Below are 25,087 nucleotides of genomic sequence, written 5' to 3'. Positions count from 1 at the left end.
GGTGAATGACGTCTAAAGTTATATATTAACTACAAAATTGGTTTTACATTTTTCTAAATAATTTGACACATGGTCAAGTAAAAGATGAACACACCCTTTGACCTGGCAATTCCACTCCTAGGTTTAACCCTAAACAAATTCTTGCATATGTGCACAAGGAGCTACATACAAAGATGTTCAAGCAACACTGTTTGTAACAGCAATAAAATAAAAATAAAAAAGAGGTAACAATCTCAAGGTTTATCCACAGGAAAACAGACCATAAATTATGGTATAATCAAATACTGGCACTCTATAAAGACTGAAAATGACGTATAATCACACATAACGACTCAAGAGTATTGCTAACATTCTATTTCTTAGGCCAGGTGGTGCATACACTGGTGTTCATGTCATTATTCTTATACCCTACATGTTCCATATGTAATTTTATATTAAATTTCACAATACAGTATTTTTCAAAGTTTCTAAATACTCATGCAATTTTAAACTCAAAGTATTTATTTTACTTGTTCTATTAAGGCATTCCGTGCTTCAGTAGTCTCCTTCAGCAATTTAGGATCACTCATTTCCAAGAGGGGTTTTCTCTCAAAGTCTTTTCCATCATCTGAATTGGGATTCCAAAGAAGCTTTTCTTTATTTACTACATCCACCACTCCTTTGAAAGTTTTGGCTTCACCAATTGGCAACTATAAATCAGAGTAAGAGTAACATTAGTAAATGAACATTCAATTAGAATGGCATTGATGATGAATCTTATCTTTCCTTGAAATGTCCATTATTATTGTTACCATAATCTTACCTATTTTTATTTATATGCCAAATTCTTCCAAAAAGGATTTGATAGCTTCAGAAATGTATAAACTGATGAGGAAACTGAGAAGCTGTTACTACTAATCAACCAAATATGAATCCACCAACCTGTAAAAGCAAAGGCTTTGCCTTCAACTTCTCTTTGATGCTTTCAACTGCATAGTTAAAACTGTAGAAAGCAAATAATTATACAGTAGTTAAAAATGTTAAGAATTTAAAAACAGGTTTAAGAATGTTCTCTAAACTTATAACCCTTTTCATTGTTCCTAATGTTTACCACTTCAGTTTTCCATAGGACATCTTGAAAAAAATTTGAATGTCAATTTCAAATAACAGAAATTGAGCATCGATCAGAATCCTGCCACACAGGTATTTATGGTGTTATTATTGTTAGCTGCACCTTAACTAAAGTTTGAGGTTAAAGTCACCTGAATTGATCAAGGTCACAGATAATAAATTGCAGTTGGGATTCAAATGCAAAATTTGTGATTACAAGTCAAGGATTCTTTTAATAACTGCATTTACTATTACACACGCCACCAGCTTTCTTCCAAGAGCCAGCCTAATTTTTCTATACTTTTAGCTTAGGCTTTTTAAATATCATCTGCCACGCTGTTCATTTCTGTGCTCACAGTGGGGTTGGGTACCTATGGCACACGTCATCTTTGGCACATGGGCTAACTTTTTTCTGGTCTCAATGTCTTTGAGAACCAGCCTAGTATCCAGTCACTTCCCTCCCCATCATCACAGGTATTGTACGTCAGTAAAGGCAGTGCTTCCATCTACCTCAAGGAACTCCAAACAGAAAAGGGTCAGAACCTGAGCCTCACATATTTTGAAGGTTATGCTTTCACTAATCAAGACAAATGTCCTTTAAACCAACAGCCTTAGAATTACTGTCGAGAGTTATATAAACACAAAGTATACTGTGTGGTTTTAGGGAAGAAATAGTTTACATTTTGTTTCTGCTGTTCTCACACCACAGACCAGCATCATCCCTGTCACATTTCCCTAGAATCCTTTATATTCTTGATTCTCTCTTCACATTTTCTCCAAACCCTTCAAATATTCTTGATTCTCTAAATTCTGAATTCTGTTCTCAGAATAACGTATCACTTTGGCTTGCCGCTCTGTAAGTCACCGAGCACTACCACATTTCACCATTAACTCGTTTGTACTACACGCAGGTCTTACAACATCTACATTCTCCTCTCCCAGTTCCCTTCGGTTGTAAGCACGTCACCCAGGAGCTAAAGAAAATAGAGGACAAGGAAGAACCTTGTTCTCCGAGGCAACTACAGGACACAGTTCTCTAACCTCTACCTTTAGCAATGACAGAGGGCACCGTAACCTCCAGCAACAGAGACAGGGACTATACCATTCAGCTCTAAACAGAAGCAGTGGAATCAGCAAGACACCACTGTCAGGATCTAGAAAACAGAATACAGTCTCTCTACATTAGAATCAGGACGGTTCATCATCTTTCAACTCTCTGTTAACCTCACATTATTACTTAACCTATGAATTAGCTTTTTTTTCTTTTTTTTAATGGGAATAGAGATTTCATGGAATATTTATACTCTATAGGAACTAGCTACTTCTAAATTTAAGTTATAGTCCATTAAAAGCTCAAATTGTATTCTTACTTTGATAAGCCTAAGAAATACACTTAAAATAAATACCTTGCTCCGGTTTTGTCCATCTTGTTTAAAAAACAGATTCGAGGTATCTTGTGTTTATCAGCTTGCCTCCATACTGTGAGAGTTTGTGCCTAAAGCAAAGAGCACATATTGGACAAAAGTAACTGTTACTACATAAACATGAAATAAAGAGATCTAAGACTCTATTATAACATGGAGCTGGGCCTTTTCCAGCATGGAATTATTGCCACTGCACTTACACTTCCAGAGTCATTCCTTTGCTATTGGGTTAACAAAGCTAAGAACGTAGCGAAGTGTGATGGAAAGTATGCTCCAGACTCGGAAGAATACTTTGGGTGAATGAGGCTGCCACACAGAGAAGTAACACCTGGGAGGTAATGAGAGTCATGCAAAAAAGGACTGAACCAAGCATCAGAAGACCTACTTTTTGTTCGGCTTCACCTTACCTAGTACATGTCACACAACGTTGAACTTATGTTTTCTGATCTTTGAAATATGGACTTTTGCCTTAATTAATTCAGACAGTTGTGATTTAAAAAGAACAGAGGTATACTATAAAAATGCTATTGAGATAAAAATCATGTATTTTTACTGTGACTGTTTAAATGTTCATGTAAACTGAAGATAATTTAAGGGGGGGAAAATAAGCCAATACCTGTATTTATAAATTGCAATTCTCATATGCTTTTCTATTTAACTTCTTTTAATTCTACTTTTTGTACACCATTAGATATAAATTGTTTGAGTCTACTATCTGTGCCTAATGGAGTCAATAACTTTGAAACAGAGCATAAAAAGCTTAATGTGCTGTCGTTAAAATAAAAGCCAATTTGTAATTTCAGTTTTATTAGGTAGAATTTATCCATGTACACAATAAAAAATAACATATACAGCTCCTAAGTGTACAGTTCATTGAGTTTTGATAAATGAATACCCTTGTATAACTACTACCCCAATCAAGATATAGAACATACAGAACCTAAGGAAATTTTCTTATGTCCCATCCCCAATAAGCAACTAATTCTGATTTGTCACCATAGATTCATTCTGCTTATTCTTAAACCTCATATAAATTGCATAGTTTCTTTCACCCAACATGTCTGTGACAATCATTCATGTTGCTGGGTGTACTGGTTCACTCAGTCTTATTGCTAAATTCCTTTGTATAAATGTGCTAGTTTGTTTTTCTATCTACCTGTGGATGCACACTGGTTGTGTCTAGTTTGAAGCAATTATGAATTTTACAGCTATAGACATTCTGAACGGGTCTTGGTGGACAAATGTTTTCATTCCCTTGGGTAAAGACATAGGAGAAAATTACTGGGCTGTAAAACAGGTATATGTTTAACTTTATAAGAAACTGCCGAACAATCTTCCAAAGTGACTATAATACTTTACAATCCCACCAATAATGTAGGAGTCCAGCTGCCCCACATCCTCAACCAACACTCGCATCCTTCTTAGCCATTCTTGTGGGTGTGAAATGGTCTTTGTCATTTTGATCTGTATTTCCCTTTTGACCAATGATACTGAAAGGATAAAAGTGTTAAGAAATGGAGTGACTCAAAAAGAAATAGAAATAACAGTGTATAATCTACCTTGGACCTCAGTGTCAGGCTTTATCAAGCAAATATCACTGTCAGAAGTCCTCAGGCAGGACTTTCAGTAACTGCTTATTCCCCTCCCTCACTGACTGCTTTTTTTCTGAACTAGATTTTCAAGGATGTTTGTATAGTGAACATCTTCTAACGATAGACACTGTGAATCCCTCCATAGCAAAAGGGAGGTTTGCTTACAACCCTGGAAGTAATGTCTCTCTCCAGAGCAAAGAGCAGCCATGCTATTGCCCACTGTAAGACACTTGCATTTTCTAACACAGGTTCCACTGCGTGTGCAGCTGTCACCTCCCTTCAGTCACCCTGTGGGACTTAGGCCTTGGGGAACCAGCACAAGGAAACCTTGATACTATGGCTATTACTATTTCTGTGACTAATAAAGTCTTTTGTCTCTGACTCAGGAGTCTTGCATATACTGCCAGAATCCATAAAACGATGGCAGGCTAACTTGTTAGTGTAAAAATAAGGTAGAATCTCAGACCTTTCACAGTTCAACACTAACTTTCATATTTCATACAGAAAAGCAAACATACTTTCCTTTTATTATGAAATATCTGAGATCACATATGGGTCACATCTCAATATAAAATTCTAACTTCCTTTAATTATAATTTGATTTATATCTGCTTTTATATTTTGGTTACTATAACCAAATAAAGGGTTATAGTAAACTAAATCTAATACTTTCTACTTTTTTAAAAATCATGCTGTTCTATATTTATTTTACTTTGGCAATTTTTACCTCTACACCAGCAGAGGCATCAAATACAGCCACTGCACCATCCAACACTCTTAGGCAGCGCTCAACCTCTAAGGTAAAGTCCACATGACCTAAGAAACAGATGAAAAATACAACACTTAAAATCTTAAAACAAAAACAAACAAAAAAATGAATTACTCAGCAATCCCACTTCTGGGATATACCTAAAAGAATTGAAAGGAGGGTATCCAAAAGATATCTGCACATCTACGCTCATAGCAGCACTATTCACAATAGCCAAGAGGTGAAAGCAACCCTAACGTCCACTGATAAATGTTACATATACAAAATGTGTTATATATGTAAAATGTAGTACTATGCAGCCTTAAAAAGGAAAGAAATACTGTCACATGCTACAGCATAAATGAACCTTGAAGGACTTATATACTAAGTGACACTAAGCCAGTCACAAAACAACAAATATTGTGCCCTAGCCAGTTTGGCTCAGAGTGCCAGCCAGCGGACTGAAGGGTGCAGGTTCAATTCCAGCCAAGGGCATGTACCTTGGTTGCAGGCTCGATCCCTGGCCCCAGTTGGGGCGCTTGGGGGAATCAATCAATTAATGTGTCTCTCTCACATCAATGCCCTCTCCCCCTCCACTCTCTCTGAAAAAGCAACGGGAAAAATATCCTCAGGTGAGGAAAAACAACAACAAAACTACAAATATTGCTTGATTCTACTTATATGAGATATCTAAAGTAGTCAATACCATAGCGATAGAACACAGAATGATAGTTACCAGGAGTGGTAGGAGGAGACAAAAAAGAATAGTTGCTTAATGGGTACAGAGTTTCAGTTCTGCAAGATGAAAAAGTTCTGGAGATCTGTTTCACAACAATGTCAATATACTTAACACTACTTAACTGTACACTTAAAAATGGTTGAGATGGCCCGGCCGGCATGGCTCAGTGGCTGAGCATCAGCCTATGATCCAGGAGATCAAGGTTCAATTCCCAGTCAGGGCATATGCCCAGATTTCGGGCTCGATCCCCACTGGGGGGCATGCTGGAGGCATCCGATCAATGACACTCTCTCATCACTGATGTTTCTCTCTCTCTCTCTTTCTTCCTCTCTCTGAAATCAATAAAGATATATATATTTTAAAAATGGTTGAGATGGTAAATTTTATGATATTTTTTTTACCACAATTTAAAAAACCATATACACAAAGAGAAACCTCAAATGATGCAGCATCTGTGCCCTGCAGGAACAGCACCATACCTGGTGTGTCAATTAGATTGACTCTGTACCCCTTCCAGTCAAACGTAACAGCCGCTGACTGAATAGTAATGCCTCTTTCTCGCTCTTGGGCCATGAAATCTGTCACTGTGTCTCCATCATCAACATCTAACAGGAAAAAGATGACATACTTAGGCTTAATTACAGTGTATTTTCTTGGTATCTGATGTCTAACTGACAATTTAATTTGCTCTAAAAACATTATTTGTAAAATATTTGGTTTAATATTTAGGGCCCTTAATCCTCCTCTAAACAAATCCTTGTTTTAGACAAAACTTTTTCAGCACAATTAGTAATTGTCCCATAAAAATAATTTTTCTGTAACAACCAGGATTAAAACCTGTTTAAATATTTTCATTTTACTGAACCATATACTTCTTTCATTTTTTTTAGTTTAACTTTCATTATTTCTTTATCTGATACCCCTCACACCTGATGTCTTGACCTAAGGCAGAGCAGTGTAAGGAAAGAGCAGACAGACCTAGATTTAAATCCCGACCTTACTGCTTACTACTACTCTGTGATCTTGAGCAAGTTACTGAACCCAGTTTGTAAAATCGGGGTAATAAAGCCAACCTTGCTGGGTTATTACAAGAATGAAACGAGACTATATATACAAAGTACCTAGTTCAGTATGTGTTAGGTAAATGGTAGCTACATGGAACACTATAGAGAAAAATTCCTCCCAAGTTAACCTTTACAAACCCTTCTCTCATTATTAAATTTTTAAAAAAGGGAGAGAGGAATTTATTTATACAAAAGCAAATAAAGTCTTGGTAGAACTTCTACAGCATAAAGTCATGAATAAAGTTCACCTGGAAACCAAAAAGGTAACTGAAATTAATCTACAGTAAAACTCTTTTTTTTAATTAATTTTTTTCAATTATAGTTTACATTCAATATTATTTTTGTGTTAGTTTCAGGTGTACAGCATAGTGGTTGGACAATCATATGCTTTACGAAGTAATTCCCCCAATATTTCCAGGACATAGTTATTACATAGTTATTACATAGTTATTACATAGTTATACATAGTTATTACAATACTATTGACTATGTTCTCTATACTGTGATTTACATCCCCATGACTATTTTGTAACTAACAATTTGTACTTCTTAATCCCTTCACCTTCTTCACCCAGTCCCCCAACACCCCCTCCCCTAAAATTCTTAACTTAAGCATTTCATTCTGATTAAGTTTATACAGTAAAAGAAATGAAAACAAGGACTTCTGGTCAAGATGACAAGTAGGTAAACACTGTGCTTGTCTCCTTCCATAACATCAAAATTACAACTAAATTAGAGAACCACCACCATTGAGAACGCCCTGAAGACTAGGTGAATAAAAGTCCTACAGCTAAGGATATAAAGCAGCCATGTGGAGCCCTGACTGGTGTGGCTCAGTGGTTGGAGCATCAGCCTGTGAACGAAGAGTCACAGGTTCAATCCCCAGGCAAGGGCACATACCTGGGTCGAAATTCAAACTCATGAGGGAGGCAATCAATCAATGTGTGTCTGTCTCTCCCCTCCCGTCCTCCCTTCCACTCTCTCTAGAAAATCAACGGAAAAATATCCCTGGGTAAGGATTAAAGCAGCAGCAGCCGCCATCTCAAGACTGGTGGGTGGGGTAAAGACACAGAATGGGTAGGTCGCAGACCCAAGGTGGGCACCCCTGCGGAGTGAAGGGTCCAAGCCCCCCCCCCCCCCGGATGGAATAGTACTCGGCCAGAAGATGAAATCTGTGGCAACACAGATGAATCTTGACAGCATAATGCTAAACGTCGTCAGTCAGGTGGAAAAGAACAAGAACCACGATCTCACCACTCACAGGTGAGATATAAAACAGAAAGCAGCAAACAAAACACCAGGAAGCCTCAAAGACACAGACGCAAGTATGGGGGTTACCAGAAGGGAGGGATGTGGGGGAGGAGAAGAGGGTAAAGGGGGTCTAATACATAGTGACGAAAGGAGACTAGGCTGGGTGGTGAGCACACAATGCAATACATAGATGCTGTGTTACAGAACTGTACACCTGAGCTCATAATCTTATTAACCAATGTCACCCCAATAATTTTAATAAAAAAGGGAACTAGACCACTTTCTTAGATCATATACAAAAATAAACTCAAAATGGATTACAGGATTAAATATAAGACCCTGGCCCGGCCAGTGTGGCTCAGTGGTTGAGCGTTGACCTGTGGACCTGGAGGTCAGGGTTCAATTCCTGGTCAAGGCACATTACCGGGGGCGTGGGGCGTGCAGGAGGCAGTCGAAGGATGATTCTCTCTTATCATTGATGTTTCTATCTTTCTCTCCCTCTCCCTTCCTCTCTCTGAAACCAATAAAAATATATTAAAAAAAAACACAACACCATAAAACTAGAAGAAAACACAGGCACTAAAAACTCTTTGACATTGTTCTTTGCAATATTTTTTTGAATGTCTACTCTCCCCAACCAAAGGAAACAAAAGAAAAAATAAACAAATGGGACTACATTAAACTAAAGAGTTTTTGCATAGCAAAGGAAACAAACCATCAACAACATGAAAAGACAATTTACTGGATGGGAGAAGATATTCACCAATGATACATCCAATAAGAGGTTAATATCCAAAATATGTAAGGGACTCAGACAATTTAACACACACACACACACACACACACGATTTAAAAATGGGCAGAGAAAGGAAATAGACATTTTTCCAATGACAACATACAGATGGCCAACAGACATGAAAAGATGCTCAACATCACTAATCATCAAGGAAATGTAAATTAAAACCACAATGAGATATCATCTCAGGAACACCAGTCAGAATGGCTATCATCAAGATATCAACAAATAACAAGTGTTGGCAAGGATGCAAGGATGTGGAGAGAAGGGAACCCTTGTGCACTGCTGGTAGAATTGCAAATTGGTTCAGCCACTATGGAAAACAGTATAGAGGTTCCCCAAAAAATTAAAACAAGAACTACCGCCCTAGCCCATTTGACTCAGTGGTTAGAGCATCGGCCCGAGCACTGAAGGGTCCCGGGTTTGATTCCAGCCAAGGGCATGTACCTTGGCTGCAGGCTCAGCCCCAGTCGGGGTGCATGCGGGAGGCAACCAATTGATGTGTCTCATCTCTCCTGTCTCTCTCCCACCCCTTCACTATCTCTGAATAAACAATGGAAAAAATATACTTGGGTGAGGATTAAAAAATAATTATAATAAAACTAGAACTACCATATCACGCAGTAATTCCACTTCTCGGTATTTACCCAAAGAAACCCAAAACACTAATTCGAAAAGACATATATATCCCTATGTTCATTGCAGCATTATTTACAATAGCCAACATATGGAAGCAACCTCAGTATCCATCAATAAACAAATGGATAACTATGTGATACACATATGCAATGAAATATTATTCAGCCATAATGAAATTTCCCCATTTGTGACAATATGGATGGACCTAAAGGGCAGGCTAAATAAAATCAGTCAGAGAAAGATAAAGACATACAATTTCACTTTTATGTGAAATCTAAAAAAATAAACAAAACAAAAACAGAAACAGAACATTTTAAAGACTTCCAGAGGGGAGTTGAGGGGAATGGGTGAAAAAGGGATTAAAAAGTACAAATTGTCAGTTATAAATAAATAGTCACGAGGATGTCAAGTACAGCATAAGGAAAATAGTCAATAATAATGTAATAACTATGTATAGTGTCAGATGGGTACTAGACCTATTGGGATAATCACTTCCTAAATTATATAAATGTCTAATTACTATGTTGTACACCTGACACTAATACAATATTGTATGCCAACTATAACTGAAAAATATTTTTTTAAGAAGAAATTAAATAAAGCAGACTTTTACCACTGAAAATTCAAGAACACAAGTTATCATGGCTCATATTACCACTTCTTATATCAAGATTAAACCTCTAAAACGTAGTTAGTTTCCCCATATCATGTTTGGGTGCATACGAATGTGTACATAAGTATACATACACATATACACCAATAGAGGGGGAAATAGCAAGAAAAATATCTCTGTCAGTAACTCCTTATGCCTATGTTAAAGATATGTATTAGTGTTGCCAGTTACTCACAACATAACTAACAGAGAAAGCAAACATCATTAAGGACACAAAGACCAAAATTAACCAAAAGTTCTAAACAAGGCAGTACATTTTTAGAACACTTACATGATAATAAGATTTTTAACAACAATAAACACCTTACTTGCTATTCTCTCTTTATGAATACTAATATGACTAACAAAAACAACGATGGAACAAGTTCTGCCACAATCTGGATGGTTTCTAGGCCTCTAGACAGAACAGAGAAAAACTTTAAAAGATACCTTCTATCTACATACAACGGATTTATTATTCAGCCTTAAAAAAGCAGCAAATTCTGACACATAGCACAACACAGATGAATCTTGAGAACATTAAGTATTAAATAAGCCAATCACAAAAAGACAAATACATATTATGATCCCACTTATATAGTCACATTTATACAGAATGGTTTCCAGGGGCTGGGTGCAGGGGGAAATGGGAAGTTGTTTAACAGGTATAGAGTTTGGGTTTTGCAAGATGTCCTGGAGATTGGCTGTAAACTGTGTAACTATACGTAACACTACTGAACTGTACACTCAGAAATGTGTAAGATGATCAATTTTATATTACGTGCTTTTTACCACGATTTTTAAAAAAGCTGAAAGTCACCTGGGCCCTCACCACTCTGGACTCTTGCTTTAGGAATACAGACTGTGGATGTGAGAGAAGGACTCTTATCAGATTTGTGACACAACAGAGGAAGCCTAACAAAGTTCCACGTTTACTATCCCTTACACCCTCATTTACATAGCACTAATTCTACGACAGAGCCCTATGCTTTACACTTAGGAACCTATCATCATGAAGATTATAATCCTGGGAGGAGTACACCAGCCAGGATTAGAATCTTCCTTTGAAATGCACTCTATTGAGAACAAATCCCAAGGGTCCAGAGAAATGGGTCTCAATACAGTGCACTTCAAAATCACTGTAGAGCTTTGGAAAAAGAGATTTCTTTTGAATATCTTTCAATTCATCAGAGAAACATAACAATCATAAATGTGTATGAGTCAAATACAGTTTCAAAATACATGACACCATCCAAGCATCACACCCCAGACCTGCTGAACATCCAGGCCATACTACAGACTTGTTGAATCTTAATTTCCAGAGTGGAGTGAGGGCATGGTTATTAAAAAACAAAACAACAACAAAAAAAGCTACATGGGGTTTCAAATGTGAATGCCTGGCCAAGAACAAGTTTTTGACATGTCATAATTAAAAATTAAATTCAAAACTTAGGTAAATACTACTACTGTCAGGTAAAAATTAACAAAATCCTTTCTTTCTCTGCATGAAAATTTGACCTCTGGTTAACTTTTTGGTTTTCTTCTAGAAACCAGAAAACAGAAGAATGTTAACTGTGTAGCTAGGCAACACATCTTACAGAAAAATATCTGATTGGTAAGCAGCATCTGAATTGGCAAGAACTATAAATGCATTATAAACACCTGATGGAGATACAGAGCTTTAGGTTTCCCTGAGTGGGGAGGGGCATGGCATGTCCTTTGTGGGAAACCCTGAGGATAGTCCATGCAGCTGTAACACGGGAGATTCATTCCTAGGGGGCATAAGTCTACTAAGCCAGGGTGACTCCTGTGAATCGTGCTACCTTGCAACTAAGCTATCACTTTGGGCTAGTCAAAGATAGTTCCCAGATAGGCATGTGGGCTGCTGCAAAAATTCCCAAAGAAACAAACACCTATTGCTGGTCTACTGGTAAGTTATGGTTCCTGTCCTATAGCTTGAGTAGACCAGTGCCCACTATAGTCTATGATAGTCTCATGAGTCTGAATATTTACTTGAACCTCGAAAGACCCTTTTGTGAGTGTTGCAACTACCTTATTTTTATGTTGTGGTTTAGACAACAGTGCCTCCAAGCCATACTCAAGATCTCTAGGTTGACTTCTTACTCAAAACATTTTCCAATGATGTTTTTGCTAAAGGGGGTAGGGAGAGGAGGAATCCATTCTAACCTCCCAGTGATCTTGTGTATCCAGAATAGTACAATATTCTTTCTGTGGTGGTAGTTTTGCCTGCATCAATATGAGCCATAATTCCAATATTACGGATTCTGTTTAAAAGGAAGAAAAAAACATGTATTATTAGGTGGACATTACTAAAATTGTAAAACCCAAATATCTATGCTGTGCAAATTTTGAAGCTGGTTAGTATTTCAATAATTTATATAATGGTGTAAAGACTAGAAAAATGGAAAATATATCAGTACCACAGTACTCTGACAAAATAAGTAACAAAAGAGCTAACTACAATCTTGTGAATATCTTATATTTATTTCTATGAGAAAGGTGCTGTTGCTATATTAAAATTTTTACCTTTCAATTACAAAAAGAAAATTGCTTTTAAGATACTTACCAACATGGATTTATAATAAGGCAGGGCAAAAAGTAACAGAAATTAGAGCATTCACTAACAATACTTAATAAAGCCCATGAGAGAAACCTGTAACTTTTCATGGCAGCCAATGAAAAAGACAGTATCAATGGAAATGCAATACTTACTTAGAAATCGGAGGATTAATGATGGAATGAAGAGATTTGATATCATTTCCTATTAAACCTAATGGAAAGAGGGTTAAAAGTAAACTAAGAAATTTTCCTTTAATTTACAGGTGAAAGAAATTAAAATAATTTTAAGCAAATACTGTAATTCTAATTAAAGTAAAATCCAAGATAAATAAAAGTCTCATTTACCTAAAATTTATTTTCCTGCAATCTTTAAAGGCTATGGATGACAATACAACAAGTTAAAGTTTTTAAACATCAATTTCTAAATCACATCCTTAAAAAAATGTAAATTTACCCCAATCTCTGCCACCTTCTACAATTCCATAATAGAACTATAGATTTAGAATTGATGTTCATAAAAATAATCTTAAGCCAGTATATCTTGAACCAAAGAAAAAATATAAAATGCAGTCCTATAAACCTGCAATGTTCAGGCCTGAAGAGCTAAGAGTAATCCTCATAACAGCTGATAATGAATTTCGGTATAGTTTGGACCTTTTGTCAGCAATCCCCAGAACACAATACCTTTAAAGTCAGGCTGGGAGGTACTACTGACCAGAAGCTATAATAATCTAATAGTTCTAAAAGGCCAAGTAGTATTTCTGGAATAAAAAAGTCCTTAATGTCTTACTCCATGCTTAACATGTATTTTGTTAATAATATTAAAGCAACAATGCAGTTACATTTATAATGTAATCTATACCTTCCTGATGTTTTAACCAGTTCTCCCAAATTTCTATAATAAATCAAGAGTTCTATTCTATTTGGAAACTTCATGGAAGTTTGAAGATGGAAAGATAATCTGTATTGTTACAGATAATCTTGCATGAGTAAAATACAGAAACCTAGATACACACTAATAATACAGACCATTAAATTCACATGCCCTTACAAGTCACAAAGACAGTATTTTTACTCCATTTTTCTTACATGACAAAGATGGTAATGAGAACAGTAAAAATGAAAATAGTTTCATCAAGTCTCCCATCTGCTTGCTTACTTCAAACACAGGAAGAACATTCAGAATTGGGAGTAGCCAGTTCCTCAGGCTCCCAGCTTTAAATGCGCTATTATTTAACCTAAACTATCCCAGATAGACGTTTAACCAAACTATTCTCAAGAACCTTCAAAATAAATTATTCAGGTAAACCTCTACTGACAGGAAATACTTTTGTATAAAAACCAGAAACGGACTGGACAACCAATTTACAGCAAGAGCACTCTACAAAGGAGACTCCCCTGCTAAACGTTTAAGCCAGCTACTAAAGCTGACTCAGCCCTTCCCTTCATTCAGCTCATTAGGATGATCAGCAGATAAGGAGCATAAATAAGTCTGCCGATACTCCCTCTTGGTGTCTACCAGAACACTCCCTACCTTTAATAACCTTAAGGAAACAGCCAAGAAGTAAAAGGAGCAACTATTTCCAAAATGGCTGGAGCCCCCTAATAAGGGAGATGCTTACAAATGAGAGAGACATTGGGGAAGGGGAGGAGAAAGGAGATGGAAGAGAAGGAGAGGCAGAGAGGGAGAGAGGGAGAGAGGGGGAGAGGGAGAGAGGGGAGAGAGGGGAGAGGGGAGAGAGGAGGGAGAGGAGAGAGAGGAGAGAGAGGAGAGAGAGGGGAGAGAGGGGAGAGAGGGGAGAGAGGGGAGAGAGGAGAGAGAGGAGAGAGAGGAGAGAGAGGAGGGGAGAGGAAGAGAGAAGCAAGCGAGCAAGCAATTTAAGTAAAATGAGAAGAATCTAACAGTATTACCTGGCAGGGAACTGTAATTTCTTCCGAGAGGCACATATGGCTTTATTCTTTTTAAACCTGCTCTTATTCTAGAGTAATACATATCCTAGTGGAGAGAGAAACATTTTATGTTGGCATGACTTATTACAGTAGTTTTAACATTATAACTATGCTTTGTCAGAGGGCAAAATACTCTGAATCTCCTGAAAGCAGTCCCAATTCTTTTTAAAAGTGACAAAGCAAATCATACTACAGGAAAGAAAGAATAAAATTCATACTGGTTTGCTATTTTGAGCTGACCTGAGATGCCGGTTCTCCTAGACCTGTAGCATTAGCATCACAGGGAACTTGTTAGAAAGACAAGCTCTAACGACCCACTCCAAATAAGAGAATCAGAAACTCTGGGCACGGGGCAGAACAATCTGTGTTGTAACATGATCTCCAGGTGATTCTGATAGCTACAGCTTGAGAACTAAGATCCTGAAGTTTCCAGAGACTCATAAAGGTTAAAAAGGTCTCTCACCCTGTATACTCCTTGGTTCTCCTCTACAGCTGCTAAGAGCTAGTGGGGGTCATGAACTCTAAAAACCATCAGCTGTTTTTGGGATTTATAATAGTGGCTACAGTTAGAATCACCTGGAAAGCTTTTAAAAAACACTTGGGGTGGGGGAAGAACAGACTGGCATTTTAAAAAACTGCCCAGGTATCTTCTAATGTTCCCACATAGAGGGTGAATATTCTCCATCCCAATTTATCCCTAGGCCACTATATAAACATTCAATGGCTGACAATGTATTTAGAATCGTTACAGTTAGTGTATGTATGATTTGGGGCTGCCACAACTGCCTTTTATAAATATAATAGAATGCATGCCTGTGCCTTCTATGTTATTTCTACATTAGTTACCAAGTTTCTAGCAATAAAACACTATTATCCTAAGAAAATATTTTAAGAGTAAAGAAGAGACTCAAAGCTATGAGTCTCAAGGTAATGACCAAGGTAAGACAGGGTGTGTAGTCTGACAGCGTCAGCAATGAAAACACTGAAGAAAAACTGTAACTCTTTGGGCCAGTAATGACTTCAAAATGGAATTCAGAAACAGATATTCTTCAAAATGCTGCACAGGTAATTTTAAAGCAGCAAAATGAATTTATAAACCAGTGATAAGGCATGCTTCTTCTTGGTTACAGGTTCTCCCATCCTTGTTAAGAAACTGCTAAAGATATATATACTAGGCCTTCTGGGAAGTAAAGTAACTGAAGTTGTTGAAGAACATTTAATTTTACAAGAAAGACTTACATTAATGTGCAAGCTGGGTATTTTCTTATGATTCACTGCAAATATCCTCAAGTTGGACAACATCCTGGCCCTCTAAAGTGTTAACCTCTGAAAAAGAAATAGACAAGATTATAAAACTAAGTCTACATATTCCATGTCAGTAACACATATGTAAGGCATATGTAGTCTATATGGTAAAAATGTATATTGTAAGAAAAATATTTTTAGCTATCAAAAACAATGCATTGTTCAGAATATGGAAATTCTGACTAAACATGAGGAAAACGGTTCCAAGCTCAAAATATCCCTTGTTTTTTTCCAACATGCTTTTCATTCTTCAAGAAAGATATGAAGATAGTACAGAAAAAGATTTATTGACTTTATAAAAATATATCATACCAACCAAAATTTTTGTGTAAACGTATATAGAATTAAGTATAGAAAGGTAAGCATCTACATGTTAGTAATTTCTCATTTGGTTTACCTGTATATTCTGATTTTTCTACCATAAATATGTAAAAATAAAGTCATATAAAAAAATATACAAAATCAAGTCCTCTTCTATGACTACAGAAACTAAGCATCTTTAGTTTTAAAATGTTTGCTACATATTCATTATGTTTCAAGTACACTATCATAGCTATGAGAAACGCATGGAAGCATTTGATTGGATGGGGAGACAAAAACACATAAGGTTAAACCATTGTGCCCATGTCAAAACTTATCATTATTCATCTTAAATTTGCTTTTTTCCGTATCTTAAGACAGAAACATTCACTATCCATGTTCAGGAAGTCACCAAATCCTTTTATGTCCTAAATTTATCTTCAATCCATTCCCTCTTTTTCATTTCTAACACCAAAGTTTAGGATGTTTGCAAAACCGTGCCTGTTAAATCTATTCTAAAATAGAACAATGGATTCTAACAGAACAGAATAGAAAAAGTTCCTGATACGCTTTGATTCCACATTGCAACTAATCTTTAAGAAACTACTGCTTGTCAAAGCCTGGTACTGCGTCTAAGATGGTCCACAATTTTCTGAAAAGATAATTAAAATAATCTTTCCTTTTCCAACCACATATACATGTATGTATGAGGGTGAATTTTCTTCTTACACTTCAACCAAAAAAAAAAAAAAAGATATATAGTAACATAAATACAGAAGCAGGTATGAGATGCCAGGTGTTTCCTACTAAACCAGACATTAAAGAGACCTACAAAATTGTAAAGCAATGTAAAACACTCTTCAAACTAGTATTTTAGTTTTGGAAAGTGGGCATTTCTCATAAAACTGCATTACTTACATTAACATTTAATTGATGTATTACATTTTAATGAATGACTAAAATACTTTAAGGTTTTGTTTTAATCTCTAACATTTGAATATCAATTATAACCCACATAAACAGACCTCTCTGGAGTTCTGAATCATACTGAAGAGTGTGAAGGGTTCCTATAGACCAAAAATTATGAAATACTTATTCCAACTCCATGTTTCCCAAAGAGAATGCCCATGATTATTTTAGGTTATAGACAACAACAACAAAAAAGTTTACTAAATAAATATTAAGGGAAAAAGTGCCAACAAAGCCTGTGACTTTATAGTGTTGTTTAAAATGAAGTTAAACTAATTTACATAAAACTGAATTAATGTATGGAAAACATTAAGTAAACAACAGCACAGGTGACATTCAACTATGACCGGTCTTGAAAGGTCGTACTCAAATCACTAGCGTGGGAAACGCTGCTTTAGCCCGCTCTTCACGCGTATCCTTCCAGTAAACATCTTGTCGCGTCCTCAGGTCAGCTCCTGAACTTGACGAATCCACGCTTAACTGCCTCCGCAGCTCCGCGCTCCCCCCGCCGCACGCCCGGGGCTCCAGGCAAACCGCCCCGCACCCCGCGCTCGGGCCTTCGCGCCGCGGGGGAGCCCTGCCCGAAAGCCCTAGGGCGCCCAAAGCCCCACCTGGGCCATTTCTATTCAGTCCTCAAGCCCCAGCTAGGACGCCTGCCCCGATTTCCTGGAAAGTTTTACTACTACCTCTCTGTGCTTTACAACACTTGCAATTTACACTCAGACCAATAATTGACCAGGTACCCCCACCACCGCGAGCTCCGCACGAGGCGGGACGTCCGGCGCAGGCCGAGCTCCAGGCCTCTAACCCTCCCGGACCTACGGTCCTTCCCGGCCCTCGGGGCTTTCTCCTTCCCCGCGGGCCAGTGCGCTCCGGCCACACGGTCTCCTGCGGCTGCGACAATGGAGCGCTTCGGTAAGGCCTCGGAGAGCACTTGGGTGCGCGCTCAAGGCTGTTCAACACCTGATGGCGTGGGAGGGACTGTCGCATCCTGAAGGTCAGCGGTGCCCAAGGAGGGGCAGGGTCTTAGGCACGTGGGAGTCGCCCGGCGCGGTTCGGTACCCACCAGGCACTCAGTCGCATCCCAGAGACCGGCTTTTTCCCTCCAGGGAGCTGAGAGCGGGGACCCGGGGGCGCCAAAGTCGGCAGAGACCTCAGGTCGCAGCGCCCGCCCACCTCGGCGAGCGCCCCGGTGCCAACAAAACCCGAACCTACATCCTCTCCTTCCCGCCCCCTGGCCGCCGCACGCCGAGCCGCGACACTTCCGGCGGCGCACCCCTCAAAGGCCTCCGGCCAGCAACTTCCGCCCTTCTCGCTGAGAGCGGAGAACAGAAACTCGGAACGGGTGAGCCGCGCTCTCGCTGGAGTCGGGCGTTTCAAAAGCGTCCCTTTCCTGTCGCGAGTTGCCAAGAGTTGGTCCTCGGGTTTCTGAGATCCGAGGATCGAGAGCTTCTTCGCGCCCGCGGGACTGCGCCCGGCGGGCCGGCGGCCGCAACCATGGTGAGGAGGTTGCCTGGGGCGCTAGCTGCACAGGGCGTCGGAGTCGGGGGGGCCTGGGGTCCCCGGGGCGCTGGGGCAGGGGGTGAGGCGGGGTAGGCGGAAGTGAGGCGTTGCTGGAGGCAAAGAGGTAAACTGCGAGCGGTCGGCTGCGTGGAATGGAGAGCGCAAAGAACTTCACCTTGGGGACAGAGTGGGGTATTTGCCAGAGCGCAAGCTCTAGAGCAAGGCAGGCCTCAGGCTGTGAAAGTCCTGGCTCCGCAGGTCGCGTGGCCCCCCGCGGCAGGCGTTACCCCGCCACCTCGCTTTACGGCTGGGGAGCTGAGGGCCTGCGGTGGCGCTGGCCGACAGCTGATGAGTTGCTGGTCGGGCTCACAGCCCAGATCTGACCGCTGGGTCCCGTCTGCTTCATCTCTAACCCGTCTGTCTGCAACATGGCATTCCACGCACCCTGCACGCGGTGGCCGCCAAGCTTATGGGGCAGCAGTGGAAACCACACCTGATACGTAGCACCTTGTTCCTTAGCGTTATTCTCTGTGGAATTGGCTATCATTTTTGCAGTCTTAAACACAAATGGACTGGGGCTGCCGTGTTTCAACAAAATTGGCATATAAAATAAGAAAGGCACTTAAAAAGCAAAGGGGGATCTTGTACACTGCTGGTGAAATGCAAAATAGTACAGCCACTTCGGTAAACAGTTTGCGTATGTCCAAAGAGTTATGTGGACACGTTTATTCGGTAAAAACGGGGGGGGGGGAGGGGGACAAAAACCCATCACTGGTCTGTCGATAAACAAAAGGTGGTCTACCCATACAATGGAATACTACTTGGCAGTAAAGAAAAGGAATGAAGTCCTAATACATGCAACAATGTGGGGAGTCTCAAAAGCCTTATGCCAAGTGAAAGAACCTGGATGCAAAAGGTGACGTGCGGTAGATTCCATTTACATTTCATTCTGGGAAAGGCAAAACTAGAGCAATAGAAATAAGATTGGAGGTGGCAAAAGAGGGTTGACCTCAAAATGGCGCAAAGCGACTTTCCAGGGGTTGGAAATAGTCTCTATCTTGATTTTGGTGCTTATACAACTGTATAGTTTGTCAAAGCTGAAAACTGTATGAGATCCTGAATCTGATCATCCCTTTTGTGGTTCAGTGGACTTTGGATCGTTCCCTTCAGTAAACAGTAACTTTCACTGAGATTATTAGATGTAAATCCTGATGCCTCATGATCCAGAACCAAAATGTGTTTAATGTACATCATGTGAATAGGCTTAATGCTGCAAGAGTTGTTTAAGGAAGAGAACATTTGGGTGATCTAGGGTCTTCTTTCATATGTTGCTCAAAAGAAATTAAAGTTAACATTTCTTGCATTGTTATAGCCACAAAACGAGTATATTGAGTTACACCGTAAGCGCTATGGATACCGTTTGGATTACCATGAGAAAAAGAGAAAGAAGGAAGGTCGAGAGGCTCATGAACGTTCAAAGAAGGCAAAAAAGATGATTGGTCTGAAGGCTAAGCTCTACCATAAACAGCGCCATGCTGAGAAAATACAAATGAAAAAGACGTAAGTGGTCATCTGTTGTAGCAAGTTAATGTCTTTTGAGTAATAGTTATTAAAAATGATAATCCTGAATCTTTTTCCTTCTTGGTAGTATCAAGATGCACGAGAAGAGAAACACTAAACAGAAGAATGATGAGAAGACTCCACAGGGAGCAGTGCCTGCGTATCTACTGGACAGAGAGGGACAGTCCCGAGCTAAAGTACTTTCCAATATGATTAAACAAAAACGAAAAGAGAAAGCGGTAAGCAATAAAAACATATTTCTTTCCTTTTTTGTTCAGGAGAATTATTTAAATTCAAATGTGACATTCTTTGTTTGCTCAGTTTAATTGGAAACCTGAAGTCCAACTAGTTCCATTTAGATGTTGAGGACTCTGTAATTTTATTTTGTGTAAAATGTTTAAGTAAAATTGCTTTCTCGTCAGCCAGCACATTTTAGTATTTAACTTTTCTTGAAAATTTATTTAAAAACCCCATCTTTAGTTTTTGAATCTCAAATTTAGTATTTTAGTAGCTTCCTGTACTTAACTAATGCTGTGCTGTTGCAGAGAAGGCTACAACTGCTTTGTTCGTGCTGCCCTGCAGTATGTCAAAACTAGTTAAACTGGATAGTGAAAAACATCCCCAAGTGGTTGAACATAAGTAAAAATTCAAGTTTTAAAAAATATTGTGCTTAGTGTTAAATTCTGTTAAAAAACAGAAAAGGACATACTATTTTTACACACCTGAGGATAGACAAATCCAGGTAGCAACAGAATATGTGGTAACTTAATATTTAAAGAACTTACAGTCCCCAAATTTGTTTTTTTTTAAATGTTACTGCTTGTTTTTTGGTGTGTAATTATGCAAAATTAGAATAGTAGAACTTTAGCACCAAAAGAAACTTCAGACATTATCTAGTTAACCCCTCCTTATTTTAGAAATGAAAAGACTGTGGAGTCCAGGAGGTTGTAAATCAGTCTGCAGGGTCACGTATCTATGAGATGGTAGAGTAGCCTCTAGATCCTGTGTGTTACTAATAAATCCAGAATTATTTCTCCTGCCTTACTATTTTAGTTTTTTCATAGAATTTGCATTCTAGGGAAGTACAAAATATCTGGTGATGACTTTGTCTTACAAGTAATGCAATCTAAAAATCCATTTGAGGTAGAAATACAAAGATATGTCAAAAGGTGGAGACAGTCTTCCAGTTTTACACTTTTAACTTAGTAGTCCGCACATAAAATGCCTAGAGAAGTCACTGCCTTATTACAGGTGGTATTTTTCGTCCCTAACAAGGTTTTAAGATTTTTACCTTAAGCAAACCATTTCATTTAATGTACCTATGATATGTAAACCGGTTCCAATTATTTGGGGATTTGTGAGGAGACAATGCAGACCTCTAGAAAACATTGGAGCCAAAATCTTGTCGGTTAAGGAAAAATTTGCATTACTGCTCTGTACAACTAGAACATACTTGACTTCTTATTCTCGTTGTCTTTTACTAACAATGTAAATTTTAACTGTTCTCTATTTTTAGGGAAAATGGGAAGTCCCTCTACCCAAAGTTCGTGCCCAGGGAGAAACAGAGGTATTAAAAGTTATTCGAACAGGAAAGAGAAAGAAAAAGGCATGGAAGAGGATGGTTACTAAAGTCTGCTTTGTTGGAGATGGCTTTACTAGAAAACCACCTAAATATGAAAGATTCATTAGGCCAATGGTAAGTCCCTGGCAAGAGTGCAGTGGCTTAAATATTAGTTCCTGTGTTAACCTGGGTAAAGTACAATTTCCTGAAATTCATAAACTGATACAAAAAACAAGTTGAAAGACATTTTAAGGCTATTTTTGTTATTTTAAGTTAGTGAAAAAGGATTGCTTAGGACTTTTTCACTACCATAAAAAAATCTTGTCTTCGGCTTCAAAAGAGATTTGATATGAAAAAGATTTTCATCACATTGTTTGTAGAATCATTTTCCACATGAAGTAATTTTACTCGTTCAGTAAGTGACCTACTATATGCCTGACTCTTGTCTGAGAACAGTTAGAAAACTTGAGTAGGATTTTTTTCAAGTCAATTCTGGTTTAGTAAGAGGAGTAGCTTAATGCTTTTGAAAACATTCAGTATGCAATCACTGCAAAAATTAAATTTTCTTTCTGATGATAGCAGTAATGGCCAACCCCCCCGCCCCCCGATATAATTGAAGATACATTTTTACAAAATCCTTTGAACAGACTAAATTATTCTCCCAACTGGATATCCAGCCTGCTTAGAGGAACGGAATCGGGAAAGTTGGCAGTGTTACTGTAGCTCTGAACCTGAATAATTTTTAATGGATTAAAATGTCAAACGGCCTGTTTCTGTAAATAAAGATCTGTTGGAACACAGCCATGCCTGTTTATTTACATATTTCCCATGGCTATTTTTTCCTGCAGAGTTTGAGTAGTTTCAATAGAGAGTATATGGCCTGCAAAGCCTAAAATGTTCATTTAGGTCATTTACAGAAAACACCCACCGATCTCTAGATTACATCATGGACTCCCCTTATTTTGATTTCATGTGCAGAATCTTTTAAGTACATTTTGGTAACCTTATCGGTTCTACAGGGAGAGAATATACCAGTCAGGCTGCTCTAGGCTTTCAGTAGCTTGACAGAGATAGATCTTATTGTGAATTAGTCAGATGGCATTCTGAATGGTCTAAGTTTCTTACCAGCTTGATTAATGAGTCCTTTACTAAGAACCTGATTTAGTGTCGTTTGCCACCTACCTCCATCTAGGTAATTGTCTCAGAGACTACATGTAAGAGACTACAAAGTAGTAAGAGACTGTATGTAAGAGACTACAAAGTGTGGTGGCTTTTCAACACGCTACACTCCTGAAGACCATATCTAGGTGACTGGGTGACTGTGGTCTCTTCCAGTCCTTGACCAGTGTTACTATCAGTGCAAAGAAAGCTAACAACTTTCATCATGGAAGTTAGCTGAGGTATATAAAGCCTTAGAATCAGGCTGCTTAAGTTTGATTCCATCCACACACCATTTAACTTAGAACAAGTCATTTAACCTGCTAATCTTTGTTTTATTGTTTTTTAAAAAAAATAGGGGGAATTGTATTTATCCTGTAACTCAGGTTTTTAGTCTGTAGAATTGGATTTTTATTTGATGCCTTAAGATTTTACATTTAGACTTGTTTTGTTTTTGAGACTTGGAAAAGATAAAGCAAAAAAGACCACTACTCATTGTTAACATTTTGGACTCAAACATTCTTGTGTTTGACTTACTAGGGCTTACGTTTCAAGAAGGCCCATGTAACACATCCTGAACTGAAAGCCACCTTTTGCCTGCCAATACTTGGTGTAAAGAAGAACCCCTCATCCCCACTTTATACAACTTTGGGTGTCATTACCAAAGGTACTGTCATCGAAGTGAACGTGAGCGAGTTGGGCCTTGTGACACAAGGAGGCAAGGTTATTTGGGGTAAGTAAATTTTTTAGTATGGGGATGCTGCTCTTTTAATCCAAGTTTTAAGTTAACATAAAGTACATAGCAAATTTTAACACAGAAAAGCTAGATAAGTTCAAACTTGATGTAAATCAGATTTAAATCTTTAGGAAGAGTACTTTTTTGCAGGAAAAGTAGTTATGAATATAATTATTTTCAATGTAGCACATTGGTTTCAGTTATATAAGAACTACATTGCTAGGATTTTGATGCTATACTTAAAAAGGCATTAATTACAAGGGAAGCAGGTGCAAAGATATGATTATATCTAAAAAATATTGGAAGAAAATACAATAAATTAACCATGAGTGGGGGAAAGGAGGCATACATCAAACAGCCACATTATTTCAGTAATAACTAAAAACTATAATGTGTCATGTAATAAGTATAAATTCTTTTCTCCTCATTTTCTTATTTTTCTGCTTTTAGTGCCCAGGTATTTCTAAACTTTAATGTTCTTTGAAAGAGAAGAGTATGTTCTATAACTCTTAAAAGTGGTAAATTAGAAATATTGGGGCAAAGGTTATATTCTTTAAAATTAATTTTTATTAGCTAACATCCCTCTTTTTCTCCATTTTGTTTCCTTAGGAAAATATGCCCAGGTTACCAACAATCCTGAAAATGATGGATGCATAAATGCAGTCTTACTGGTGTGACAGCAGTTTCATACAAGCAACTCCTTATAATTATTGCAGACTATGCGCCAATCAGGAAGACTCTTACTGCGATGTTTCTGAGTACTCTCTCACAGCTTACATGTCTGCAGTCACCAAGAGAACTATTTATTCTGTTGTAAAGAATATTAAAATGGCCCAGTTTTACAAATTGGTCTTTATTTTGGGGTGTGTTTATCATTTAGATGTTCATGAAACTGAATGATTAAAAAAAAGCAGTTATAGCAATATCCTGCTCCATCAGTATCTGTATTAAGAAGGAGGTACTCAGCAATGCAGATCTGCATTCTGAAAAAGCCAGTGGAGTTGAAAACACACCTTTTATCCTAAGATGGGGATAAACGTGGGGCCTAGGCTACAAAACTGTCATCTAAAACCTCACCCCATCATGCATCATTTATCCTAAAGAGATGCAGCATAACACACTTGGTAACGTTTGTTAAGTTTATCCAGTATTCACATTCAAGGTATATGAGAAAAGGTACATTACACTAAATCAAATTCAGAAGAACTTATTTAGGTAAATCTTTTCACCTGTAATCCTTAACTTCTTCAGACAGTAAGTCAGTAGTTAGTATTTTAAACATTTTTTTCTCTCATTATATAGTAAGACCTACTTGGAACTGTTTTCTACTTAAACCATGAAAAAACACACCAAAATGTTTATACTTTTAGCATTTTCTATATTGTGAATTCAGGGTAGTCTATATCTGTAAAATAGGAAAAATTTGTTTAAATAATTCCAGAAAAAATGATTGCACTGATGCCCTTAAAGA

General features: G+C 38.1%; 2 protein-coding genes across 3 annotated transcripts in view; one reads left to right on the top strand and one right to left on the bottom strand.

Moving 5' to 3' along the window:
• The window catches only part of GFM2 (GTP dependent ribosome recycling factor mitochondrial 2), a 62,152-nt gene extending 43,797 nt beyond the window's left edge, over window positions 1-18,355 (bottom strand). For both annotated transcript variants that reach the window (XM_081133340.1, XM_081133339.1), the window contains exons 1-10: window positions 18,165-18,355; window positions 15,764-15,850; window positions 14,486-14,570; window positions 12,728-12,785; window positions 12,182-12,279; window positions 6,072-6,197; window positions 4,833-4,921; window positions 2,496-2,584; window positions 922-982; window positions 510-689 (exon numbers count right to left, since the gene is read on the bottom strand). In XM_081133340.1, coding sequence (XP_080989466.1) covers window positions 510-689; window positions 922-982; window positions 2,496-2,584; window positions 4,833-4,921; window positions 6,072-6,197; window positions 12,182-12,279; window positions 12,728-12,785; window positions 14,486-14,570; window positions 15,764-15,826 — 849 coding nt within the window. In that variant the 5' untranslated portion in view covers window positions 15,827-15,850; window positions 18,165-18,355. The remainder of the gene's footprint in view (window positions 1-509; window positions 690-921; window positions 983-2,495; window positions 2,585-4,832; window positions 4,922-6,071; window positions 6,198-12,181; window positions 12,280-12,727; window positions 12,786-14,485; window positions 14,571-15,763; window positions 15,851-18,164) is intronic.
• On the top strand, window positions 17,861-24,462 carry NSA2 (NSA2 ribosome biogenesis factor). The gene is made up of 6 exons (XM_081133348.1): window positions 17,861-18,598; window positions 19,974-20,161; window positions 20,250-20,400; window positions 21,678-21,857; window positions 23,421-23,613; window positions 24,226-24,462. The coding sequence occupies exons 1-6, from the start codon at window positions 18,065-18,067 to the stop codon at window positions 24,291-24,293; spliced, it is 1,314 nt and encodes a 437-aa protein (XP_080989474.1). The 5' UTR covers window positions 17,861-18,064; the 3' UTR covers window positions 24,294-24,462.
• The last annotated feature ends 625 nt before the right edge of the window (window positions 24,463-25,087 follow it).

The sequence above is a fragment of the Miniopterus schreibersii genome (assembly GCF_964146895.1).
Source record: "Miniopterus schreibersii genome assembly, chromosome: 3".
Classification (NCBI taxonomy): domain Eukaryota; kingdom Metazoa; phylum Chordata; class Mammalia; order Chiroptera; family Miniopteridae; genus Miniopterus; species Miniopterus schreibersii.
Note: the sequence above shows the minus strand (reverse complement) of the source record. Positions and strands in the feature narration are given on the sequence as shown.